Source organism: Phyllobates terribilis, unplaced genomic scaffold (assembly GCF_046119375.1).
Source record: "Phyllobates terribilis strain yellow unplaced genomic scaffold, ASM4611937v1 Scaffold_2__4_contigs__length_985480577, whole genome shotgun sequence".
NCBI lineage: Eukaryota > Metazoa > Chordata > Amphibia > Anura > Dendrobatidae > Phyllobates > Phyllobates terribilis.
Window position 1 is genome coordinate 514,150,365 of NW_027362762.1, and position 25,272 is coordinate 514,175,636.

The following is a 25,272-nucleotide window of genomic DNA, read 5'->3' on the forward strand; positions in this document are numbered from 1 at the left end:
ATATATTTTAGGAGTCAGAGTCGGTCCATTTTATATCAACTCCACCAAAATGGACTCAGACTCCACAGCCCTGGGGACCCACTGTTCAGATGCATGAAAATATTACATTTCCCTGATTCACAAATTTACCTATGCTCCTATATAATAAACTGGGTAGTTTTGTTATATAAATGATGAGATGCTGCCATTGTCTGCACACAGTGGATCAAGTGTATTGTGCATTAGTCAGATAAATCCCCTGCAAGGCTACAGAACATGCTAGTCTGCACGTCTGTCTTTCCTACAGGTAATGACATGGTTGAATTGTCATTGATTCTTCATGAGAATAACATTGTTATCTTATGTGTAATTACAGGTTTATGACAGGCTAGCTGGATGCTAGGAGTATGAAGACAAAATGCAAATAAAAATGAACACTGCCCCCTTCCTATAATCATTAAGCTGTTCAGTATGGGCAGGTATCCACTAGATAACTAGCAAGACTTATCCAAGACAAAATGGCCTAAAATTATAAATATGTAATAATTAGGGGCGTAACTATAATAATAGGTGCAGGGGTTGCAATTGCACCCGGACGGGCCCTTTAGACTACGGGGGTCCAAAGGTCCCTTTGTCCCATATGAAAAAACTATTAAAGACCTGTGTTACTTGAGGGCCTCATTGGAGATTTTGCATTGGGACCCACAAGCTTCAAGATATGACCCTGGAAGTAACACAGTTCTGTTTTATGTCGGTCTGGAGCCCAGATCAGTTGACAGACTGCTGTACACTGATGCGCAGAGATAGCTGATTGATTTCATGAATTTTTAACTTCCACTAATTTGCCTTTCTCCCACAGCTAAAGAGAGTTTTCAGTGAAAGCGATAGATTTCAGGAGTAATAATAAATTAGACATTCCAATAAAAATGCCAAATTCATATATTGAATAACTATAAAATGATTCTGCATTACTTTAGGTGTTTTATATTGCTACTGAAGCAAAGTATATTCATTTTGACAATAGGAAAAGCCATCACATAGCACTGACTATTCACACTTATGTACCTTATTCTTCTCATACTTTAACCTTTGCCGTTCCTCCAGTATGACTCTTCTCCTCTCGGCCTTCAGCCTCTGTTCTTCTAACTTCTTCTTCCGGTCTTGTATTTGTTTCTCCCGAAGCTGTTTTGCCTTTTCCTCTTTCTCAAGCCACACATTCTTCTTGGCAGCTGCAGGTAATTATAAAGTTTGGTTAGAGATCATGCTTGAGCTGCATGACTAGGATAATCTGTACTCTCTCTTTGGATATATAATTACATAAATATATAAGATTGGTCACAGGGAATTAAAATCTTCAGTTCTACTGAAAATCCATCAGCAAATATGCTGCCATAAATAACAGCTTGCATTTTCTGATGGGCAGCCCATAGCAGCTACTGTACAGTAATTCCAAGAATAGTACACATGAAGGAACTACTGTTCATACAATTTCTAGTATATATGTGTGATTTCACAACTTTACTAGTTTATGGACTTGTCTAGAGCAGAAACAAAGGTGTACTCAAATGTGTCTAAATTAGTCAGTTCTACAACTTGTTAAAATTCTTCATCTTTCAAAAGTGTCCCGATTTTGAGCTTAAAAGGTTTTTTTTCAGGCATAAGATACACTATTCTATAGCTAAACTGGTTCACAAGTGAAAAAAGTTGAATTCAACTAATTTTGTGGTGCTGAAAACGAATATGATGCTTAAATTTGCTGATGGGCTCCAATTTTCAAGATCCAGAGGAGGTTGTAATTACTTAGGACACCTTTCATACAGGCTTATAGAAAAATTGCATCTTTATTATTTCATCATCATTATTGCATTGTTAGTAGCTAGTCTATTACGTCGTCTATTGAACCAAACAAAAAGCGACAACTCTGCTCCGATGACGTAATCCTAATTACAGTTGAATCACCTACTTTTATAAATGTTCTCTGTGTAAGGTACACAGTTTAAGGATTTCTCATCTTAGTTTCTTAGTATATTGACAGGTTTCTATGTTTATTCAAATATGCCTCGTTCTTGCAGTGACAAAGCAGATAGTATTTGGAAAATGCAAAAGGTAAAAGCTGGTGATAAGAAGCACTAAGGCATATAAAATTCAGCAATTACTACCTTTTTAATAAAGTCCTTGTAAAAACACAACGCGTTTCGACGGCATGCAAGCCGTCTTCATCAGGTGATACAAGGAAATGACCTCAGGAATGTTATATAGGATCAAAAAACAATCCCTCTGATGCACAATATTAAAATACCAATGGGTATCAATTGCAGAGTTTATCAGGGGGACCCTAGTCAAATGACCCTTACAATTATTGATCATATAGATAAAAGTATGCAAAATAGTTTGGGCAATCTTATTAAGAAAGAAAGCTTCTGGATTTTTAAATTGTGCACTTTACACCGGAAGGACATAATCTTACTATTGAAAATATAATGAAATGAGCTTTATAATAGCTTTTAGCGTATATAATTGAATGCATCGTTTAACATTTATTAATTTTAAATTAAATATACATGCATGTGCACGCATGCTTTATTTATGTGTGTGCATGTGTGTATATGTGTATGTATATATATTTTTATTTTTCAATTATTTTTTAAATAAGTGTTTTTTTTTTTTGTGAAATATAATATGATTCATGGTATCCTACATGCTGGTTTGTGTTCCCCCCGCTGGCTTGCAGACAATATTAGGGGGTTAAATTACTGATTGTTATTATGTCATTAATGAGCGGTCCAATCGGTTTGATTTTTGATCCTATATAACATTCCTGAGGTCATTTCCTTGTATCACCTGATGAAGACGGCTTGCATGCCGTCGAAACGCATTGTGTTTTTACAAGGACTTTATTAAAAAGGTAGTAATTGCTGAATTTTATATGCCTTAGCGCTTATCACCAGCTTTTACCTTTTGCATTTTCCACATGTCACCCCTTTGGGGTTACTGGTGAGCTGCTTTGGCTTACTTTTTAATTTTAGCTCATGGACTGTTTGCCCCTCATTTTGACATCCTAGCGCTTCTTACTACCAGCTTCAATGTCTTTTTTCTTTTCAAAGCAGATTGTATTTGGCACATATGCAGAGAAGTCACTTTTGCGTCACAAAGGTGAAACTTGATGAGGAAAGCCTACAAACTGTATTTTGGCTGCAAAATAAGAGACCAGGACAAGAATTGGGATCCACACCTATGCTGCAATAGATGTACATTGCCACTTCCCCTGCAACCACTGGGTAAGATGTAATATATGCCTTTTGCAGTCCCAATGATCTGGAGAGAGACAAGCGATCACAATACCAATTGCTATTTCTACATGGTCCCCCCCCCTACCAGATTACGAAAGGAGATTCAAGGAGAAAGAAGTGAACTTTACAGCATCCAAACATTCATCTGCAATGCACCCAGTATCACATACAAAAGAACTGCTGGTTCCAAAAGCACCAGAAACATTTTCAGTCCAGTCAAGGGAAGAAGAATAGGGCGCTTGGTGTCAAAGCATCTTCCTCTCACAATTCAGACTTTTTGCCAGCAACCTCAACTGAACCACACCTTATAAAACACAAAGTGAACTGAACGATCTTGTTAGAGATTTGGATCTGCCCAAGACTAAGGCTGAACTTCTAGGTTCCAGGCTACAGCAGTGGAATCTCCTAGCGGGCGATGTTTGGATTTCTTTGTTCCGCCATAATGATTAAGATCTTGTCCACTACTTCTTCATGGAAGGCGATCTTGTGGCATGCAACAACATCAACAGTTTAATGGAAGCTCTGAAGAGAAGTCATAAGAGGATTGGAGGCTTTTCATTGATTAGTCCAAAACGAGCCTAAAAGCCCTCTTGCTGCATAATGGCAATGTGCTACCTTCAATTCCAGTTGATTATGCAGTCCGAATCAGCTGTTGAGGTGCCTGAACTATGACCAACATTTGTGGACTCTCTGTGGTGACATAAAGGTGGTTGCCTTCTTACTTGGTCTTCAGGGTGGATACACAAAGTACTGCTGCTTTCTGTGTGAGTGGGATAGTCGTACAGGAAAATATTACTACTACAATAAAAGACTGGCCTCTCCGACATTCACTTCAGCCAGGGAGTAAAAATATCCTGCATCCAGCACTTGTTGACCCACATTGTTGGCCTAATGAACTATGAAAAAACAATGGAGAATATACAAAAGCATTCAAATATCTCATTGATAAATTTCCAAGGTTGAGTGAAGCAAAGATAAAGGAAGGAGTCTTTATTAGATGTCATATTCGTAAGCCTCCTCAAGATGAGGAATTTGTCAGTTTGCTGCAGAGCAAGGAAAAGGCTACATGGGTAGCATTCGCATTAGTGGTACCTCATTTTTTGGGAAACTCAAGAGCAGATAACGAAGCGCTGGTGGAAAATCTGCTCAAAACATAAGGATCTTGGCAGAAACATGTCCTTAAAGACAATTGCACCTAGACTGCATTTCACCAAACTGCGGAGCAGTGAGTGATGAGCATTGAGAGATTTCACCAAGATATTGAGGGTATAGAGAAAAGATATCAAGGAAAATGGAATCCATCAATGCTTGCAGATTACTGTGGACAATTGTAAGAGATGATCTAATGCAGGAGTATAAGAGACAAGCAAAAAAAATAGGACCACTGAATGAGGACCAAATTTGTAGTGCAATTATTGTAACTGCTTATAATTCGTAAGTGTTTAGACATGTTTTAGTTATTTGAATTGTTGCCAAGTTTCCTCTAAATAAATATCTGAAAATTGGCATAACAAAATATTCTGCATCTTTATATTTGCAAAAATAATAAATTTTCAAAGTACTGAAACTTTTATGCAAAACCATTTGATATCATAGAAACAAGAGCCAGCTAAAAATGTTCATTGTTAGATTTGAATTCAAATCAATAGTAGGCGGATCTGCAGTACCCTGCCGCGCCCACTATCAGAAGACTGAGCAGCTCCGCAATTGGGCATTTTCAATTGGCTGCCACCGAGGACATCTGATCAGTGCCAGGTTTCAGACTCCGACTGATCAAACATTGATGACCTATCCTAAGGATAGGGCCCTGTGATGTGCAGGGGAGGGGGGGGAATATGGTAACTAAGCAGATAGGCGAGGATTTCGGGGAATAATAAACAGACAGGCGGTGATTTCTTAGCGTCTGGGGGACGCCAAGCCTGTGCAAAACGGAGTTTATAAAAACAGATTTCTCTGCAATTACTTTTCTATAACCTGTATGCCCATAGTAGGAGGTCTGATATCTCCCAGAGGGTGACAGATTCCCTTTAACTACTGAAATGAGTAGTCAACCAGCACCCTTCACACACAGCTCTAATCTCATGCCAACAGTATACTGTGTTAGGTACAGAGAGGACCTGACAGGCCCAGGACAGCATGATTGTGACATGAAGTACACTAGTACTTTGTATAATTTACTCATTTAAGCATACTTGAGGACATTTACTATACAATGTACAAGATTTTTTTTTTTTTCTATAAAATGTGTTATAAGGAGTTTTTTTTCACATATTTTTGCTCAGTAAAACGAGGTTATTGGTGAATACATGCAATTAGAATGTGTACCAACAGCAGGCCATTCACACTAGGGTAACAATACCCCACATCAAGTAAAATGCATTCATTCTGCACTGCACAGCACAGAGATTTCTGTATATAGATCCTCTTCTATTCCATCATCCACTGGTGTCTGCAGGGTGACATTGGGGACTGCAGAGTTTCCAGGGCACCGCCTTAAAGTTCCGCAGTAGGTTTAGATCAATGGTTATGGACCGACATAAAAACATTCTAAAGAAGCTAATCAATATTTGTAACCCGGCAATCTCACAAGGTTTGGAGAAATGCCAGAGAGCTGGACTTATTACTCTTCAATTAAACACTGCCTTGTCTTTTCCTTGGTACTAAAAACAACTAGACCAACATGTCGGATTTTATCAAATTACAGTGGCGGCATGTAAAAGTTTGGGCACCCCTGGTCAAGATTACTGTTATTGTGTATAGTTAAGCAAGTTGAAGATGAAATGATCTCTAAAAGGCCTAAGGTTAAAGATGACATTTCCTTTGTATTTTAGGCCATAAAAATATATATTATATATACACACACACACATACATACAAATATACATATATACACACATACATACATTTTTTCTCATCTTTTACATTTTTAAAATTACAAAAAGGAAAATGTGCCGATGCAAAAGTTTGGGCACCCTGCATGGTTAGTACCTAATAACACCCCCTTTTGAAAGTATCACAGCTTGTAAGTGCTTTTTGTAGCCAGCCAAGAGTCTTTCAATTCTTGTTTGAGGGATTTTCATCTATTCTCCACTTGGAAAATTCTTCCAGTTCAGAAAGATTCCAGGGTAGTCTTGCATGCACTGGTATTCTGAGGACTAGTTACAGATTTTCAATGATGTTCTGATCAGGGGACAGTGAGGGCCATTGTAAAACCTTCAGCTTGTCTTTTGAGGTAGTCTAGTGTGGATTTTGTACAAGCTATCCTCTTTTCAACTGCAGCTTTTTTACAGATACTGTTATTATTGCATCAATAATTTGTTGAAATTTCATTGAATCCATTCTACCCTCTACCTGTGAAATGTTCCCCGTCCCACTGGCTGCAACACAACTCCAAAGCATGATTTATCCACCCCCATGCTTAATGGTTGGCGAGATGTTCTTTTCCTGAAATTCTGTACCCTTTTTTCTCCACATATACCTTTGATCATTATGGACAAAGTTCTATTTTAACCTCATCAGTCCACAGGACTTCTTTACAAAATGCATCAGGCTTATTTAGATGTTCTTTTGCATAATTCTGATGCTTAAATTTATGTTGAGGACGCAGGAGAGGTTTTCTTCTGATGACTCTTCCTTGAACAGTAGATACCAAATGTGTATGTAGGGTTTTTTTTATTTTATTTTGAATGGGGCGAAAGGGGGGGTGATTTAAACTTTTATATTTTTTTTAATATTTTTAAAAACTTTTTCTTTTTTTTTTTTCACTTTTTGCTTGCTTCTATAGTCTTTATAGGAGACTAGAAGCAGCACTTGTCTGATCGCCTCTGCTACATACAGATGATCAGCAGCTCACCTGTATGTAGCAGAAATGGTCCTGTGCTATGAGCGCCGACCACTAGGTGGCGCTCATAGCGACCCGCTCATGACAACCACTTGTGTCTGCTGCAGACCCAGGGTTATCATGACCACCAATCGGTGACCCGCGATCACGTGACGGGGTCGTCGATGTGCGGGGTAAGTGACGCACTTCTGGCGCAGCGTTGTTAAATGCCGCTGTCAGAGATTGACAGCAGCATTTAACATGTTAACAGCCGCGGGTGGATCGCGATTCCACCCGCGGCTGTTGCGGGCACATGTCAGCTGTAATAATCACCTGACATGTGCCCGGTTCAGTGCGGGCTCAGCGCCGGAGCCCTCACTGAACCGGGGGATTACAGCCTGTGTGTACTAATACGGCACAGGCTGTAAAGGGGTTAACCTCCACTGTTTCTGTTAACTACCATTTCTTAATTACATTTCAAACTGAGGAAAGGGCAACTTGAAAACACTTTGCCATCTTCTTATGGCCTTCTCCTGCTTTGTGGGACTCCACCATTTTCATTTTCAGAGTGTTAGGCAGCCACTTAGAACACATGGCTGCTGTTTTTTGGCACAAGGTTAGAGGAGGCTGGGTTTTAATAAAGCTGGGAAATTTGCATAACCTGGTCTTTCCTAACGACAATAGTTGAGAAGCCATAACCCTAACAGGCTAATTAAGGTCTGAAACCTTGATCAAAGTTATGAGCACACAAATCTCCAAGGGTGCCCAAACTTTTGCATCGGCACAAGGTTTGAGCCAAAATAATGTGAGAGCAGTATGATGTAAACATAGAGACCCAGATTCCAGTGATGTATCGCTTACAGGACTGATTGCTGTAGTTTTGACAACATCACTTTTATTAGCAGATCACTGGAGGACTAGTAAACTGACTGCCATGTAGTCCTCTATATTCATGAGATCAGTGTTATCACGCCCCCACCACAGATTTTCTGCTTCCTGCCTAAGCACATTGCACACAAAAAGCGGCCAGTCAGTGGTGTGGGCAGGGTTATACAGAGCTGATGAATATGGAGGACAACATTGCAGCAAGTTTTCTAGTCCTCCAGTGATAAAAATTACTTTTATTAACAGGAGATTATTAATACTACAACAAGCAGTCCTGTAAGTGATACATTGCTTGAATCAGGGTGTAAGCTTCTACATCATTCTGCTCTCAGATGGGGTAGCAAAAATCTGGTCACAGATTCCCTTTAAAGAGGACCTTTCACCAGCAGATCTGGAAAAAAAATAATTTTTTTGATTTTAATTTCTCTTAACCAATCTTTAGATATTCACTCGTAAAGTTTAGATTCTAATTTATGCTCTGACCAAAAGGCACTTAAGATTTATATCAGGGGACATGTACCTTTTCCCCCCTGCATGAGATTGAGCAATCATAAGCAGGAGAGGGGGAAAAAAAAGAAAAAAAAAAAAGAAGATCATGACCCCAGAGGAAGTCAGACTTGGCTTTTTCACGTGAGACATGTAACCACACCAAGCTCTGCTCTTCTTACTGATCACCTGGTCCCATAAGATGAAAGCTGAAAGAGGTCTTTGCAGTGATACAAAGCTCTGCTCCACATAGCTAATGCTAGCAGTGAGAACATTTAGAAGAGCTGGGCTGTCTCACAGAAGAAAGACAGTTCTAAGCTTCTCTAGGGGTGTGTTCGTTTTGGCACCTCCTGCTTACGATTGGTCACCGTCATACAGGGGAAAAGTACACGCCCCTAAAAGCAAGTCTCTGCTAACGCCCCTTTAGTCTTAGCATGAATTAGAATCTAAACTTTACAAGCCAATATCTCCACATTGGAGATAAGAAAGAAAAAAAAAAGACCACTTTTCATTCAGTTCTGTAGCCACTATTCCATGATGTGGCCAGATTAGCATACTAAAACTGGTGAAAGATTCTCTTTAAGCAAAACAACTGTTTAGGAGATTTTAGTAGTGACTGTAAAAATATGAAATATGAACTAAAGTCACTAGAAGTAGCAATTCTTCAAACAAATCTCACTGCTTTTCAAGCATCATCCTCCTGTCTTCGTCATGAGCATGAACTTCAATAAGCTTGAAGAAAAGACAAGTTGCTCTGCATATCAAGGCGTTGAGCTGGTATGGCGTGACAGAACATGAGTTTCTAGTCATCATCTCTGCAGTCATGTAGAAGAATTGAGGCAGAGCCACAGTGACATCTTCACACTAGAAAGGAACTCTGTACTCTAGGAACTGTTATTTCGCCTCCTTTACAATGTAGCAGACAACATATAGCCCACATGAAAAAATAAACTGTGGGTGGATTTTTGGAACTACATGTAGAGAGATGAATCTCTATAAGTGCCACACTCCACAAAGGGGAGATTTACAAAAAGCAGTGTTTCATACCGACGCTGAAAATAATTAACTAGGAGTTGTACAACTTATTTCCTTACTCAATTTAATTGAATTATTGTCAATTTGCATTTCTTATATCCAGCCTTTGGGTAAAGTATAATTCAGATATAGCATGCATTTAGTGCAGTGGCATATGTTGGCGCTATAGCAAGGATAGTTGGGTGAAGAGGGCACATCAAAGAAAACTCAACAGCGAAGACAGAAGTTCTCTGCTTCCTATGTGTCTGGAAGAAGTGAAATATTCATGTTGTTTAGCCTCCACAGTAAATGAAATATTCATGTATTTGACTTGCGAGTTTTCCTGGCAAGGGCAAATTTCAAGAGTTCTAATGGAAGAGACAGAGCCTCTATAGCATGACGCTAGGTTAATAACACGCGATGTTTTGTTATCTACTCACCCAGATATTTGGCCCTTTCTTCTCTCCTTTCTTTTGCTTGCTTCTGTCGTTGTTCTGCTTTCTGGGTGTCTGCAAGGAAATTCAAACATGGGTTCTAGTACATTTAGATTTTTTTTTGCTTTTTTACACCCTTATTACACTATATTTTGCAGTACGGTTCTAACGTCAATTGAGATTCTATCTTAATCCCTAAAAAAGGGATTCAGACGTACCCCATATACAGCCACTAAGTTTAATACGGCAAACAGAGTTCAAAGTATGAAATTATGGATTCCACTCGTGCTCCTTTCTGGTGGTGTTCGGCTTTGTGGATGGCCACAATAACCTTATAGACTTCATTGCTGCAAATGATCGCACACACAGACCAAAGTTTCACATTTTGGACTCTGTTTGCTTCATTTAATGCAAAGAATATTAGGGGCACCTAAAGAATCTTGCTTTCATGGTTTCGCGATGGAAGTCCAAGAAGAAGAAATAAATGCATGTATTGTATTATATTGGCAAAGAAGGTCTTAAAACAGCAAAAGTAAAAATATCTGATTAAAACAATATAAAAATATAATATATGATCAAAACTGTCAACTTATAGCAAAGTCATCCATCAGCCACAGAAGTGTAGATGAAGGTTGAATTCACACTTCCGTGTCTATTTGGAATACGCATCTAGAAAGCTACGCTACATACGTGAAATGTATCCATAGATCCCATTCACCTAAATGAGGACAAGGGAGTCATTTTGGCATCTGATAAGCTGGTATATGTCAGTAGTCCTTTTTTCAATTACAAAGAATAGTGCTAAAAAAGTACAACATAGTAGCAAGGGCGAGGTTTATCATTGTAAGGATACAATGACATACATAGAAGGCATATATCAGGAAATTTTCTGCATGTATACCTTTAACTCTTAAATGTTACAATTATGCCAGTTAAAATGTGCATAATACTGTCAAACGACAGCAGGTATATAAGCAGAAATAAACGAGGTCAAGGAAAACCGGCTTCCTTCATCTCATGCATTGTTTAAACGTTCAGAGTCAAGACTACATGAATATATTAATGAACTGCATAAAAAGATAGTCCCTAACATATACTTGTAGTATACTACAATTGCCTTCATTATCAGGGATAATCTGTTAGTAAACATGCAAAATGGCAGTGAAATTAACAATGTCACGCAAATCCATCTGGAAAACCTGGGTTGGACTTTACAGCAGCTTCATTGAAACACTGAAGAAGTCAACATGATGAGGAAGCCATGCTGAATTTGAAATATATTCAATATATCTGATGATAACGAAAGGTCTTGATTTTTACACAATTTTACAGTTGATTTATAGATAGACAAGCTGAGTAACGTTGTGAATACACTATCTGCTATTGATCTAGAACTACCGCTTGTATTATAGTCTGGAGCTGTAGTCACAATTCTGCTGAGGCTATATTCAGAAAGCTTTTTTGCTCTATGTTTAACGTGTGTTGAGAAAGTTCCTGTCTATTAACATGTCCACGGGGTTCTTTTGCTAGGTAGAGGCCAAAAAAAGTATCTTGTTGGCCGATATACGCTAGTATATCACAAAAAGGTTATTAAATGGAATGTGTCAGCATGATTTCATACCCAAAGTTATTTATATGTGTATGTAGCTTTTACAAAAACAAGTCCAGCAATACATTTACCTGGCCAGTCGGTTCCTCTGTTGCTGAGAAATCAAAGTTTGAATTGATATGCAAATGAGGCTGTAGATCTGAGCCCTGTCACTCCAGCTCTATTCCCCACCCAGCACTGCCTCTTCCTGCTTGACTGACAGCCTATATGCCGGGTGATTTCAGGCAAATGACTCGTCAGTTGAGTAAGAGGAGGCAGCACTGGGCAGGTAATAAAGCTGGAGTGGCAGAAGCTTCACATCTACACATAGCTCTTCAGCCTCATTTTCATATCAATTCAATCGGTGATTTCTCAGTAACAGAGTAATGGACTGGCCATGTAAATGTATTGCTCGACTTGTCTTTGAAAGCGCTACATGCAAATATAAATAGTATGTGGAGAGAAGTTAAAAGGACTCAGTTTGAACAAGTACCGCCGCTCGATGCTTCACGGCGGGGCCAATCTCCACCCCCACCCTCTTCTTTGATTGACAGCTCTGGCTTCTTAAGGCTAGAGAAGGGTGGAGAAAGAAGGAAACCAAACAGGTGGGAAGGTGTATATAAATTATTGGTCCCACCATGAAGCACCGAGCACCTGTATTTGGTTAACAGTTTGTGCCAACAGAGCAACAGAGTCCCTTTAAATCGTGCTGACAGATTCCCTTTTTTACCATGTAAGTCTATGGATAATGGACACCATGCAGATTTCATGCCTGAATTTAACATACATGTTGGGTACTTTTCCCAGCATATACGTCAAATGGAGGCCTTAAAACATGATGTGAATATAGCCTGACTGTTACTGGATATAGTCAACAAACCTGTTGACAGACACACATTAACTGGCCTCTCGGCTGACCAACTTTAAAAGCTTCTCAGACGGCAAATCACTAGAGTAAACGCTGTGCAGACAATGAGCCTAGAAAGAACATTTCAGCAGAAATTAAAATGCAATTCTGAATTATATTGCAGGTTGTAACATGTAAAATTGTGCTCAAAGGTTGGCATTTTATTGGAAAGCTATGCATTAATCATGTAAATAAAGCAGATATCATCAAAGCTTTATACAACCCCTGGCAAAAATTATGGAATCACCGGGCTCGGAGGATGTTCATTCAGTTGTTTAATGTTGTTGAAAAAAAGCAGATCACGGACATGGCACAAAACAAAAGTCATTTCAGATGACAACTTTAGGGCTTTAAGAAACACTAAAAGAAATCAAGATAAAAAATGTGGTACTCAGTAAGGGTAATTTTTTTCAACAACATCAAACAACTGAATGAACATTCTCCGAGCCCGGTGATTCCATAATTTTTGCCAGGGGTTGTATAAATAAAATGCTCAATTAGGAGAAAAAAAAAAGCCACATTAGGCTATGTTCACACTCAGCATTTTTGCTGCATATTTTTCTGCAGACAAAACCTGCCTCTCTTGGCAAAAAAAATGCTGCGTTCAAAACACCTGTATTTCAGTGTTCTCGCAGTGTTTTTGTCACTTTTTTCCCAGTTTCTCGGGGGCATATTACGTGTGCTTTGTCTACAGCACATGCTTAATAAAGTTAGTTTTATTCACCAAAGACAATTTTAAAAAAACTCAGCGAAACATGCTGTTGTGTTTTTTGCAGCATTTTTCACTTTGCTTTCTGTGGGTGAAAAAACACTGCAAGGAGGCTGAAAGAATTGACATGCTGCAGATTTAAAAAAACGCTGCTGTTTTCCAAGTTAGTCTGGAAAAAAAAAGCTTGTGCATTTTAAAATCTCATATGCTTTACTGATACTGTAAAAAGCAGCTTTTAAATTTGCATAATAAAAAACACAAAAAAAAACGCAACATGCGAACACATCGTAAAGGTTATGTGATCACGTTGAGCTTTTGCAGCAGAAAAGGCTGCTGTAAATCTGCTTCAAATACGGATGTGATGGCAGGGAAAACGCAGTAGAAAATGAGCATGTTGTTTATGTTTTTTTAATGTATTTTTCCCCCATTCATTAGAAAAGGTGAAAACTGCTGCAAAAACACTGAACGTTTCAAATCTGCAAGGAAAAAATAAGCAATGTGTGCATGAGACTTCAGAAATCTCATTCACTTTTCTGGCACTAGGAAATCCTTCAGTTTTTGTGACAAAACTGCACAGAAAAACCGTGACAAAAATACAGCAAATGCTTAACATGTGCACATACCCTAAAATGTTTTAATAAAAAGAAGCCACCCAGAAAAGGCTTAAATAATATGTTTTTTTAAACCAAAATGCCATAAACAGTGTTATATGTGAAAGACCTCTAAAGAGGTCTTATATGCCATAAAATCACTCGTTATATCTTTTTAATTTTTTTGTGAAAATAATATTCTTAAAAGGGAACCCATCATGTTGAAAATAATTTCGGATCTGCAGGCAGAATGTTATAGGGCAGGAGGAACTGATTAGATTAATATAAATTTTTGTGGCAAAAGTTTCAGTAAAACCATCTTAGACCTCAGTTCACATTGCTTGTTTTTTTGTCTTGTTTGCATTCTGTGCAAATTAGGGATGTGGCATCCCCCTAGTTGAGCTGGTCAGTATATATGTAGCTTACCACGGGCTTAGGTGGTCTGATTTTGGGACCCGGTTCTATTTGTCTACCCTTTTATATGCATTACTTCAACTTTTATATACAGTAAGGTTTTTAATATAGACAGTGTAGGACCGTCCCAATTAGGGTCACCTTGTTGCTGGTGGGACGGCTTGTATACTTTTTTTGATCAAAAATAGTTCACTAAGTACCCTATATTTCATATGCAACTTTGCTTTACATTTATATATAATGATGGTAGGGTATGTGATATATTTTTTGTCTTTTGTAGGTTTTGTATCTTTTTGCTTGTGTGAACATGCTCCTATTTCTTGCATGTGTACCATCTTAGACCTCAGTTCACATTGCACGGTTTTAGTTCTGTAAGGCCTCTTTGCCCCTTTTTCTGCCCTTAGGTCACTGACAAGTCTGACTTTAACTGAAAACTTCAATAATATGATAGACTTGTAGGACTGCTTGACAAAACAATCAAAGACTGTTTTTAGGCAACATAGGCCCGGTAACCAGCCTGTCAAACACGATACATCTGATCAGCTTAAAGCTAAATTGGCACTGTGCTGACAGGGGAAGCACCTTGTCAGCAGTGAAGCCATATTATTCATCATCCAAGTCTAACAAGAGGGTAAAGGTCCAGGTTTATTGCCATTATTTTTACAAGGCCTTACTACTGCTATCATGTTTAGCAAATTTTGATTTGATTTGCTCGCATTTTGCCTGTATGTCAGCTCAAGATCTGCAACAAATATTATCATATTGACCAAACCATTATTATAAGTGATGAGCTCATCGATATTACAAACAGCAGCAGTAATGGTTAGAGCTGAGAAACAAAGCCAGTTATATGCTATATCAGAAGATCCTTAAAATCAGACCCTAATTCCACGGTGGTCTTGTTTTCTTAAACACGGACATTAGGATTATGTTAATTATTCATGCGTCAGCCAATGGCCAGTAAGGTAGTTTTATGAGGCGCACCTATTTTTAGTTTGGGTGTAACAGCTGGAGTAGGAGATTGGGCAGCAGAGGGAGAAGTCCCATCACATTTTACAGTTTGCTTTTCTTTTGGAGAGATAGGACTGTCAGCCACTTGTGATGTGCCTGGTCTTTCAGTCTGTGGTAAAGAACTGTGATCTTCAATGGGTAATCTTGGTCCCTCCTCAGCAGAAACACAAGGATCTTCTGTTTGTGAAGAGAAAAAGGGCTCATCAGCCGACTGTTCTGTATCAGGTCCACGAGTCTGTTGTAAGAGTTGGCTCTTCGTCAAAGATGAAGAGCTGTCAGTGTCTGCTTCTGTCTGTGTGTTTGGTTGTCCTGTTGCTAACCGACAGTCAGACTTGTGCGAGGGCTCGGCTGGAGGCTGCACATTTTCTTCTGTTGCTTCTACACCTAAAAAATATACAAAATATGAATACCACTTAGTAACATATTAGGGCATCACATGATTCAACATCCTCAAGGCCTAGCTGCAACTCAGTACATTACACATTCAGTCAAATTCTGCAACAAACCAGTATTCATCCCAAAAGTAAAGTAAAACTATTGAATATAGAAAATAGAACTGACTACATTAGGCTCTAAACTGCCTAGACTGATGAATGATACAAATGGTGGAGCAGAAATATTGGAAGCCTTCAGGAAACGAGATGGAAAGTATATTATATTGTATATGCAAGAACTTTTATTTGCGGAAATTATAACTCCTTTAAATATGCAAATTCAGAGAAAACTGTACACCAGAGAGTCAATTATGTGTTATCATCCCAGGAATAATATGGAAGACATAAATAGAGATAGCACTTTGTTTTGTTTTCTTAATCATTTTTAATGTTTTTCTGCATTCAATATTTCAGTTTTTAAGCAGAAAATACAAAACGCTGATGTAATGTATAGGAAATGGATGTTTATTATTATTTTTGCCTTTTTCGGAGCATAAACAATGACATATACAGTGGTTGGACTGAATTATTTCTTCCTGCCTGAACCCTTGCCATCAAATTATGTTATGTTGGCAAACTTTCAATCACTCTCTTTCTTCTCTTTACCAAGGCAGCAGCTAATTCAAGATCCAAATTGCATCGTTGAATTAATAACCCTCATGCTATTTATTGCACTTTATATTTTATTAAAATTAGAAATACATACAGACCGATTAATATTTTATAGGCCAGTTTTGGGCTAGGTAGTTTGGGATTGATATTTATCATGAAATCTCACAGTAAATGGTATTTGATGCTATTACTTGACCACAAGGCTTATAAGGCTCAGCTTGGACATTCAAGGGCCCTCTCTACCCCTTTCAGGTAAATTGGACGTGGTTTAATGACCATATTTGTAGGTTCTGTAACATAATATTCTTTAAAGTGATTGTCCGACACCAATAGTGAATTTCATATTATAGGTCTACCTATTTTAATTACTATTCTAACCACGTTTCTAATATACTTCACTAGCTCTTTCTATTCTAACCTCCAGTCTTTTTTTACTTCATTCCAATGATGATTCGTTTGAGTCTCCCAGCATACACTGGGGATTCAGAAACAGATCATCATCATCAGGGGCAAGGTGCTGTCACTTAGACTATGTGCCCACGATGCGTTTTTTAAGCGTTTCCGCAGTGGCAAAAACGCTGCAAATGCTTAAAAAACGCATGGTAGAAGGTCTGCCATGTTCCCCAATGATAATCCGCATGTGTTGTGCACATGCTGCAGAAATTTCCGCTGCGGATTATCATTGCGGAAAAAAACGCAGCACTACCAATTATTTTGCGGAAGCGCTGCGTTTTCACCGCCATTGACTCGCTTGGATTCCGCATCACTGCATCTGTAGATGCACATTCCATGCATTTCTATGTGCGGATGGTACCCGGGTGTGGAGGACAGGAGACTCTCCTCCGGACCCGGGTACCATAGAACCTGTAAAAAAAATAATAAAATAAAACATAAATATGATACTTACCTTTTGATGGCCCCCCCGGTGTGCTTGTCTTCGCTTGCTTCGCGGTGGAGTGAAGGACCTGCGCTGAGGTCATAGTCATGTGGCGGCAGGTCCTTCAGTGTAGTGAACCGCGAGCTACCGGTAAGCCAGGACGGAGCGAAGCAAGACACCGGGGGCCATCAGAAGGTAAGTATAGAAATATTTTTTTATTTTCTACCATTCTTTCGGTCACACTATATAGATCCATGCCGGTTGCATGGATTTATATAGTGTGACCAAGTTGTCAAGCACTTTCCAAGTGATGCTAAAATCGCTTGGAAAGCGCTTGTCAACCCGCATGCAGAAATGCATGTGAAGAACGCTTCACATCTGAATGTCCCTGGCAGGAAAAACGCATGTACAATCCGCATGCTTTTTTTCTGCTAGGGATATGCAGAAACGCTCAGGAAAAAATCCTGAGCATTTCTGCATCGTGGGCACATAGCCTTACTTGGCATCCTTTTCCTCCCTGAAATGAAGAATCGAAGGGCAGTGTGGTAGTCACTGGACAGTTGCTTTCCTCGCTTTGAAATGAAAAGTCATCAGGCACATCCTTGTCAGAGGCTGTGCTGAGTCTTTTATACTGTGCATGTGCTGGTTATCCAGCAAAGGAACACAACAAAGTAATGCTGTGAGTAGGAGACCATACAGCACATATATGGGAATGGACAACTGGAGCATGCTCAGTAAAAAAGACAATCCAGACTCAAAAGATTGTTCCTTAGGACATCCCTATCCAAGCAGTGAATAACTTTGGGGAGTGACCGCAGCACTGGCTCCCCTATGACGCTTCCTTTCAGGAAGGAAAAGGATGCCATGGAAGGGACAGCAGCCCCACCTGATCACAATCTATTTCAGAATCCCTGAATAACAACAGAAGGATGAATGTACTGTTGCTTCTTACTGAGTGATTACAAAATAACAGCAATACTGATAACGAATGGATACAAAACACCCAAGGCGCAAAAACAGTAAAAAGTTACAAGGGCTAGAACAAGTGGCAACTACATAAGATAACATTTAGTGCCATGTAGCAATTCATTTTATACTGTATTATTTAATTTAATAGAACAGCAGTTTTGTGAGATTTTGCTGTATTTCAATCAACACTGAGATCAGTTCTTTATAATATGTCAATGGAACCTGGGGGGGGAATGTTGTGGCCAGGTTTGCAGCAATAGTGGGAAATATTATGAGAATACAGAGATACCATATTTTCCACTTTTAGGCTGTAAAATATTACTTCTGTGACATTTTACATCAAGTTTCTAGCCTACCAATCAGATTGACATTCGGATTCCCGCTGCCTATCAGAATGACGTTAAAAGTCCTGCGCTATCAACAGAGCAGTGCGGAAGAGAATCCGCTGCTCTATCGACGTGACGTTAGCAGCTGAATCCCTGGCAGGAGCGGTCTGTGACCACTTTGTGCCGAGGAAGAACGCCGCCGTGCACAACAGGCAGGTAAGTAGCAACTACCTGCCTGCTAGTGCTTAGGCACAGTTTTTCTTTTTCAGAAAGTCCCGGATATTCCCTTTAATCATTGAGGTGCTGTAATAGAATTACCCTGTAGTAGGCATCTGGGCTGAACCACTGGTCTGAATAGTCACACAGTTTCTGCTGTAATTACGTCCAATGATGCGTGAAGTGCCAAAAAGGACAGACGTCAGAAGATTCGATGAAGAATTCTCTGTCATGGTCTGCAGATTGCCTTTTGGCCTGTCAATCACGCCTCAATGGGAGGCAGGGACGGCAAATGCTTTGTGAAACCGTCAATACAAAAACATATAGGACTACAAAGTCTATCAGGAAAAAAATAAATACTTTACTTATACCTATAGTAAAATTACATATATGGTGGCTCAGTGGTTAGCACAGTTGCTTTGCAGTGCTGGGGTCCTAGGTTGAAATCCCACCACGGACATCATCTGCAGGTTTTGTGTTCTCCCTGTGTTTGTGAAGGTTTCCTCCCACACTCCACAAACATACTGATTGGGGCTCACAATCTAAATTCCCTATGGGGACAGTGTAAAGCGGTGCGGAATGTGATGGTGCTATATCAATAAGCATTTTCTAGCAGTTAGATCTTCCTTTTTGCTTAACCAAAAAGAAACCTAAAGGACCGGCTACATTTATTCGGCCAAACTTGTAGTCACAGTGAGGCCCATGAGGTGTCCAAAATAGGATCGAATCCAATTAGCAGGTAATTTTTCCAGTTTGATTCCTGTGTTTGCCACAAAGAGCCAAAGGACTAATGTACACATTTTGAATAGAGCAGGAATAAAGCAGATATAAAGGCCAATTAAATTATTATTTATTCCTGCAGTTTTACCACATTACAAATTTGGTAAAAAATAAATCCTAATATTTGTGTTTCCGATTTTGGATTAAAAATAAAAACATTATTAAAAGGTCAGCATGTTAGAAGGCAAACACAGAACAAGTCTTCAGGTCCAGAATGGGTTTACTCTTTACTACGCATCAAGATTGTCAAAAAGAAATAAAGTGTGGTAGAGTACTAGCGCAAGTCTAAACGTAATTGATTTGCTGCAGCAAACCTCAGGAAAGTGTGGCAAATCTGTTCCAAATTGTAGAAATTTTGGTCTAAATTTTCCGTTTTGGGAGTCACACGAGCAGGGCCGGCTCCAGGTTTTCGTGGGCCCGGGTGAAAGTCTCAGTGGACCCCTTTAACACATACCACGATTCATGATGCACAGATAAGAAACATAGGTATAGTACAATGCCAAAGATTTCACTTCTTACATTACATGAGTGATATCTATTGTAAATTCTACAATAGCTCAGAAACCGGAGAATCCTCGCAGTGCAGAGTGCGTGTCCTGGGGGGATTCAAAAGTTTTACATTTTAGACCGGACAGTATAGTCCTCCCTCCATAACAGTATTATGGGCACCACATAGTCCTCCATAACAGTATTATGGGCACCACATAGTCCTCCATAACAGTATTATGGGCACCACATAGTCCTCCATAACAGTATTATGGGCACCACATAGTCCTCCATAACAGTATTATGGGCACCACATAGTCCTCCATAACAGTATTATGGGCACCACATAGTCCTCCATAACAGTATTATGGGCACCACATAGTCCTCCATAACAGTATTATGGGCACCACATAGTCCTCCATAACAGTATTATGGGCACCACATAGTCCTCCATAACAGTATTATGGGCACCACATAGTCCTCCATAACAGTATTATGGGCACCACATAGTCCTCCATAACAGTATTATGGGCACCACATAGTCCTCCATAACAGTATTATGGGCACCACATAGTCCTCCATAACAGTATTATGGGCACCACATAGTCCTCCATAACAGTATTATGGGCACCACATAGTCCTCCATAACAGTATTATGGGCACCACATAGTCCTCCATAACAGTATTATGGGCACCACATAGTCCTCCATAACAGTATTATGGGCACCACATAGTCCTCCATAACAGTATTATGGGCACCATAAATTGCTCCATTCAGTATAATGGACCCCATACAGTAGAATGTAATGCTCCATACATAAAAAAATAAATCAAATACTCAACTCTCCTTGTTCCCCGCTAGCCGCAGGTCAAGTCTCTTCAACATCTTCTGGCTGTTTGCACTGCGCAGCACAGGGCAGGGTCCTCTCCCTCTCTGCGCCAGTCTGTCACTGTGTGTTCACTCTAATTTATATATGTTTTTGTACGTACACCCTCTTCACATGTACAGCACCAAGAAATCAATGGTTTCTTAAAAATAAATAATAACAAAGAACTTTACAGTCATTCCCACGTGGATCTGATTTTTATGGCGTTTACTAAGGGGATGTGTCTATAGGCTGCTCTGCATGATTACCTTGTGTTCAATTACCTCTTGGTATAGATCATAAAAATGTGAATACAGCACACACCAAATAAAAAGATCATATCTCTGGAACCATGAGGGTTTTTAAAGAATAAAGAGGAACAGTGGAAACAAGAGCAAAAACTGGCCACTTTTGACCTGGCGACTGGTTTGCTTTAAAGAGAATCTGTCAGCACGATTTTGTAATGTAAAGTAAGAGACATAGCTGTAATACTGATTAAATTTACACCCTTGGTGAAGAACTCCGTGTTGGGATTCTTCTTTAATCACCATGTGAAGTTTTCTGCCAATTAGATTTTGGTGCACAGGGGCTGGACTTTTCACTGGGTCTTCCCCTCCCTGTCGGCGATTCCCCAGCCCCTCCTCCTGCCTCTAGGTCTTTGAATGACCGGTCACTTCTGAGATTTCAGAGGAAGCAGGCGGAGGGGCTGGTTAATTACAAACAGGGAGAAGAGCCAGTGCACACACCAGCCCCTGGACACCAAAATCAAATAAGAAGAAAACTTTTGATTATAGAACCACAAAGCGGATTATTTCTTCACCAAATACAGTACAGACCAAAAGTTTGGACACACCTTCTCATTTAAAGATTTTTCTGTATTTTCATGCCTTTGAAAATTGTACATTCACACTGAAGGCATCAAAACTATGAATTAACACATGTGGAATTATATACTTAACAAAAAAGTGTGAAACAACTGAAATAGGTCTTATATTCTAGGTTCTTCAAAGAAGCCACCTTTTGCTTTGATCACTGCTTTGCACACTCTTGGCATTCTCTTGTTGAGCTTCAAGAGGTAGTCACCGGAAATGGTTTTCACTTCACAGGTGTGCCCTGTCAGGTTTAATAAGTGAGATTTTTTGCCTTATAAATGGGGTTGGGACCATCAGTTGTGTTGTGCAGAAGTCTGGTGGATACACAGCTGATAGTCCTACTGAATAGACTGTTAGCTGCTTTTTTCTTGCCGTAATACAAATTCTAAGTAAAGAAAAACGAGTGGCCATCATTACTTTAAGAAATGAAGGTCAGTCAGTCCAAAAAATTGGGAAAACTTTGAATGTGTCCCCAAGTGCAGTTGCAAAAACCATCAAGCGCTACAAAGAAACTGGCTCACATGAGGACCGCCCCAGGAAAGGAAGACCAAGAGTCACCTCTGCTTCTGAGGATAAGTTTATCTGAGTCACCAGCCTCAGAAATCGCAGGTTAACAGCAGCTCAGATTAGAGACCAGGTCAATGCCACACAGAGTTCTAGCAGCAGACACAGCTCTTCAACAACTGTTAAGAGGAGACTTTGTGCAGCAGGCCTTCATGGTAAAATAGCTGCTAGGAAACCACAGCTAAGGACAGGCAATAAGCAGAAGAGACTTGTTTGGGCTAAAGAACACAAGGAATGGACATTAGACTAGTGGAAATCTGTGCTTTGGTCTGATGAGTCCAAATTTGAGATCTTTGGTTCCAACCACCGTGTCTTTGTGCGACGCAGAAAAGGTGAACGCATGGACTCTACATGCCTGGTTCCCACCGTGAAGCATGGAGGAGGAGGTGTGATGGTGTGGGGGTGCTTTGCTGGTGACACTGTTGGGGATTCATTCAAAATTGAAGGCATACTGAACAAGCATGGCTACCACAGCATCTTGCAGCGGCATGCTATTCCATCCGGTTTGCGTTTAGTTGGACCAGCATTTATTTTTCAACAGGACAATGACCCCCAAACACACCTCCAGGCTGTGTAAGGGCTATTTGACCAAGAAGGAGAGTGATGGGGTGCTACGCCAGATGACCTGGCCTCCACAGTCACCAGACCTGACCCCAATCAAGATGGTTTGCGGTGAGCTGGACCGCAGAGTGAAGGCAAAAGGGCCAACAAATGCTAAGCATCTCTGGGAACTCCTTTAAGATTGTTGGAAGACCATTTCCGGTGACTACCTCTTTAAGCTCATCAAGAGAATGCCAAGAGTGTGCAAAGCAGTCATCAAAGCAAAAGGTGGCTACTTTGAAGAACCTAGAATATAAGACATATTTTCAGTTGTTTCACACTTTTTTGTTAAGTATATAATTCCACATGTGTTAATTCATAGTTTTGATGCCTTCAGTGTGAATGTACAATTTTCAGTCATGAAAATACAGAAAAATCTTTAAAGGAAAAGGTGTGTCCAAACTTTTGGTCTGTACTGTATATCAATTTAATCAGCACTATTGCAGCCATGTTTTTACTTTACATTACAAAATCGTGCTGACAAGGTTCTCTTTAAGACAGGACAGAAGTTATCTTATAAGTCGTAGAGAAAAATTAAAATCCATAAAGACATCTTCAGAGAGGGGACATATCACCCTTATATTGAACATATGGGATTAACTATAACTGGGAAAGTGAGAAAGAGCTGACAAGTCAAACTCCATTGAAGTAGGGGCCTCCTGCAGTGAACAAGTACAGCAGAGATCTGCTGGGAACCAGCCACCTAGACTGGGATTTGTTTATGCAAAGGTGGAGAAGTATATTTTTGAGGCAAGAGCTTCCTCTGTTCAAAGGGCTTGTCTGAGACACTTTGGAGCCAGTGGTCAGTGATTAATATTGAGGTTTAAATCGATCTGATATTTATGGGAGATATATTTTCGGTGTCATAGCAATGGGGCCAACATGACGCAGTAACTCGCATCACCATGGACGTTCTAATCCTCCAACTTAATATCGGTCCGATGGGTGATGCTATCCATGTCATGTTTCATCTCTATAGAAAGGTAAAATCACAATAGGAAACACGAGGACAATATCTACCACCTGGGACCTTCAGGGTCAAAGATATCCTGAAAGTTCTGGATCTCAAAGTTCTAAAAGACCTAGAAAATCACACAACCAGCCTCCATGTGAGCTCACCAAAGAGAGGTATGTGGGTGTAACATTGATCTAATAATAAAAAAAAAGGTTGGGGTTCTGTCATTGTTCATTTCTGGAAGACATAGTTCGCTGTGGGAGTGTTCCATTTCACTAATCGTAGTGCTTCCCTCCATAAAGATAAGAGCCATTCATGCAATATCAGGTTTAGCACTTTTCTTCCTTTTGGTGATAGCAGCTAGTAGCTCCTTTTGTCATTGTGGAATTGGCTGTGACCATACCGGGGTGTGTGTGGAAATATATATATTCCATACGTTGTAATCGGGGGTGTATATACCATATGCTCAATGGGTTCCCCATTAACTGGCTCAGTAGTGGAAGCAGCCGCGGCCTTGTCCATCACTGCGTCCCCTGCTGTTATCGCTGACAAACTGGTGGCAGTGGTGGGATCTGCGAGATTTCTTCGGTGTTACCCGTGACAAACTGGTGGCTGCGGTGGGATCTGCGTGACTCCCCCTGCTGTTATACGTGACAAGTACTATTAGAAGAATAAGGGTTGTGAGTATAATAAAGGTGATGTGCCCAATCTCTGCGTCCGTAAACCTTCCCCGCAGCATTGCTAGGCAGCCTCTTCTATTGTGGGAAGTGCCCTGATCACCACAGCTGCCCTCTGTGCATTCTCCTCTACAGCTGCTCTCTCCAGGACTGCCAGTAATGCTGCACCTGTCAGCTGAAAGACTGTCTGGGGCTCAGCCCTGGCCATTGAAATCTTGCCAGCTGTCAACCTACAGGGACTCGCCCTTACAACTATCCAAAGTTGCAGTTTTAATATGTAGCCATTTAATATAAAATACTTATCCGCCACAATCATTTTCTATTGACACAAAGTAATACCTGGTGTACCAATTCATACTTTACATTTTGAAAATTTTTTCCCCTGCAAATTACAGCTGAGGTCTTTGTTCATGCATTTTCTTTGGGAAGAGTTGACACTCAAAGAAGCCAGACACTTATGTCTATGGGACTCAGGGAAAAATAGAAGTCAACTGAACAAGCGCTCATGTGTATGGGTTGAGTCCGGAGAGACAGCAGTCTGCTGAATTATACTCCTCTAACTTTGGGGACGTTGGCTTGTTTACATGGTCATATACTCTGTGCATTATGAAGTATAGTTCAGTGACTCAATTACAACAGTACAATTGCAATGTTTCAGCAATAACATGGCTACCAACATTGATTTCCTGATTTCCTTGTGCTCCGTGCTAGTTTACAGGTTACGTTTACCGTTTTACAGGAGGATGACTAATCATAGTAGACTACAGAGTATCGCACATATTGAAAATAATCCAGAAATACATTTTGCAAAATAAAGTTACGTGATCATATTTGATCCAGCCTTCGCCTTAATTTCTAGATGCAGCGAGTGGCTTTATAGAATGTGCATTAACATTTTTATAGAACATAGA

At 39.9% G+C, this 25,272-nt stretch overlaps 1 protein-coding gene across 7 annotated transcripts in view; it reads right to left on the reverse strand.

Moving 5' to 3' along the window:
- The window catches only part of MAP7D1 (MAP7 domain containing 1), a 93,042-nt gene that overhangs the window by 17,374 nt on the left and 50,396 nt on the right, over positions 1–25,272 (reverse strand). For all 7 annotated transcript variants that reach the window (XM_073665923.1, XM_073665922.1, XM_073665928.1 and 4 more), the window contains exons 2-4: positions 15,101–15,511; positions 9,915–9,983; positions 1,045–1,208 (exon numbers count right to left, since the gene is read on the reverse strand). In XM_073665923.1, the coding sequence (XP_073522024.1) occupies positions 1,045–1,208; positions 9,915–9,983; positions 15,101–15,511 (644 nt within the window). The remainder of the gene's footprint in view (positions 1–1,044; positions 1,209–9,914; positions 9,984–15,100; positions 15,512–25,272) is intronic.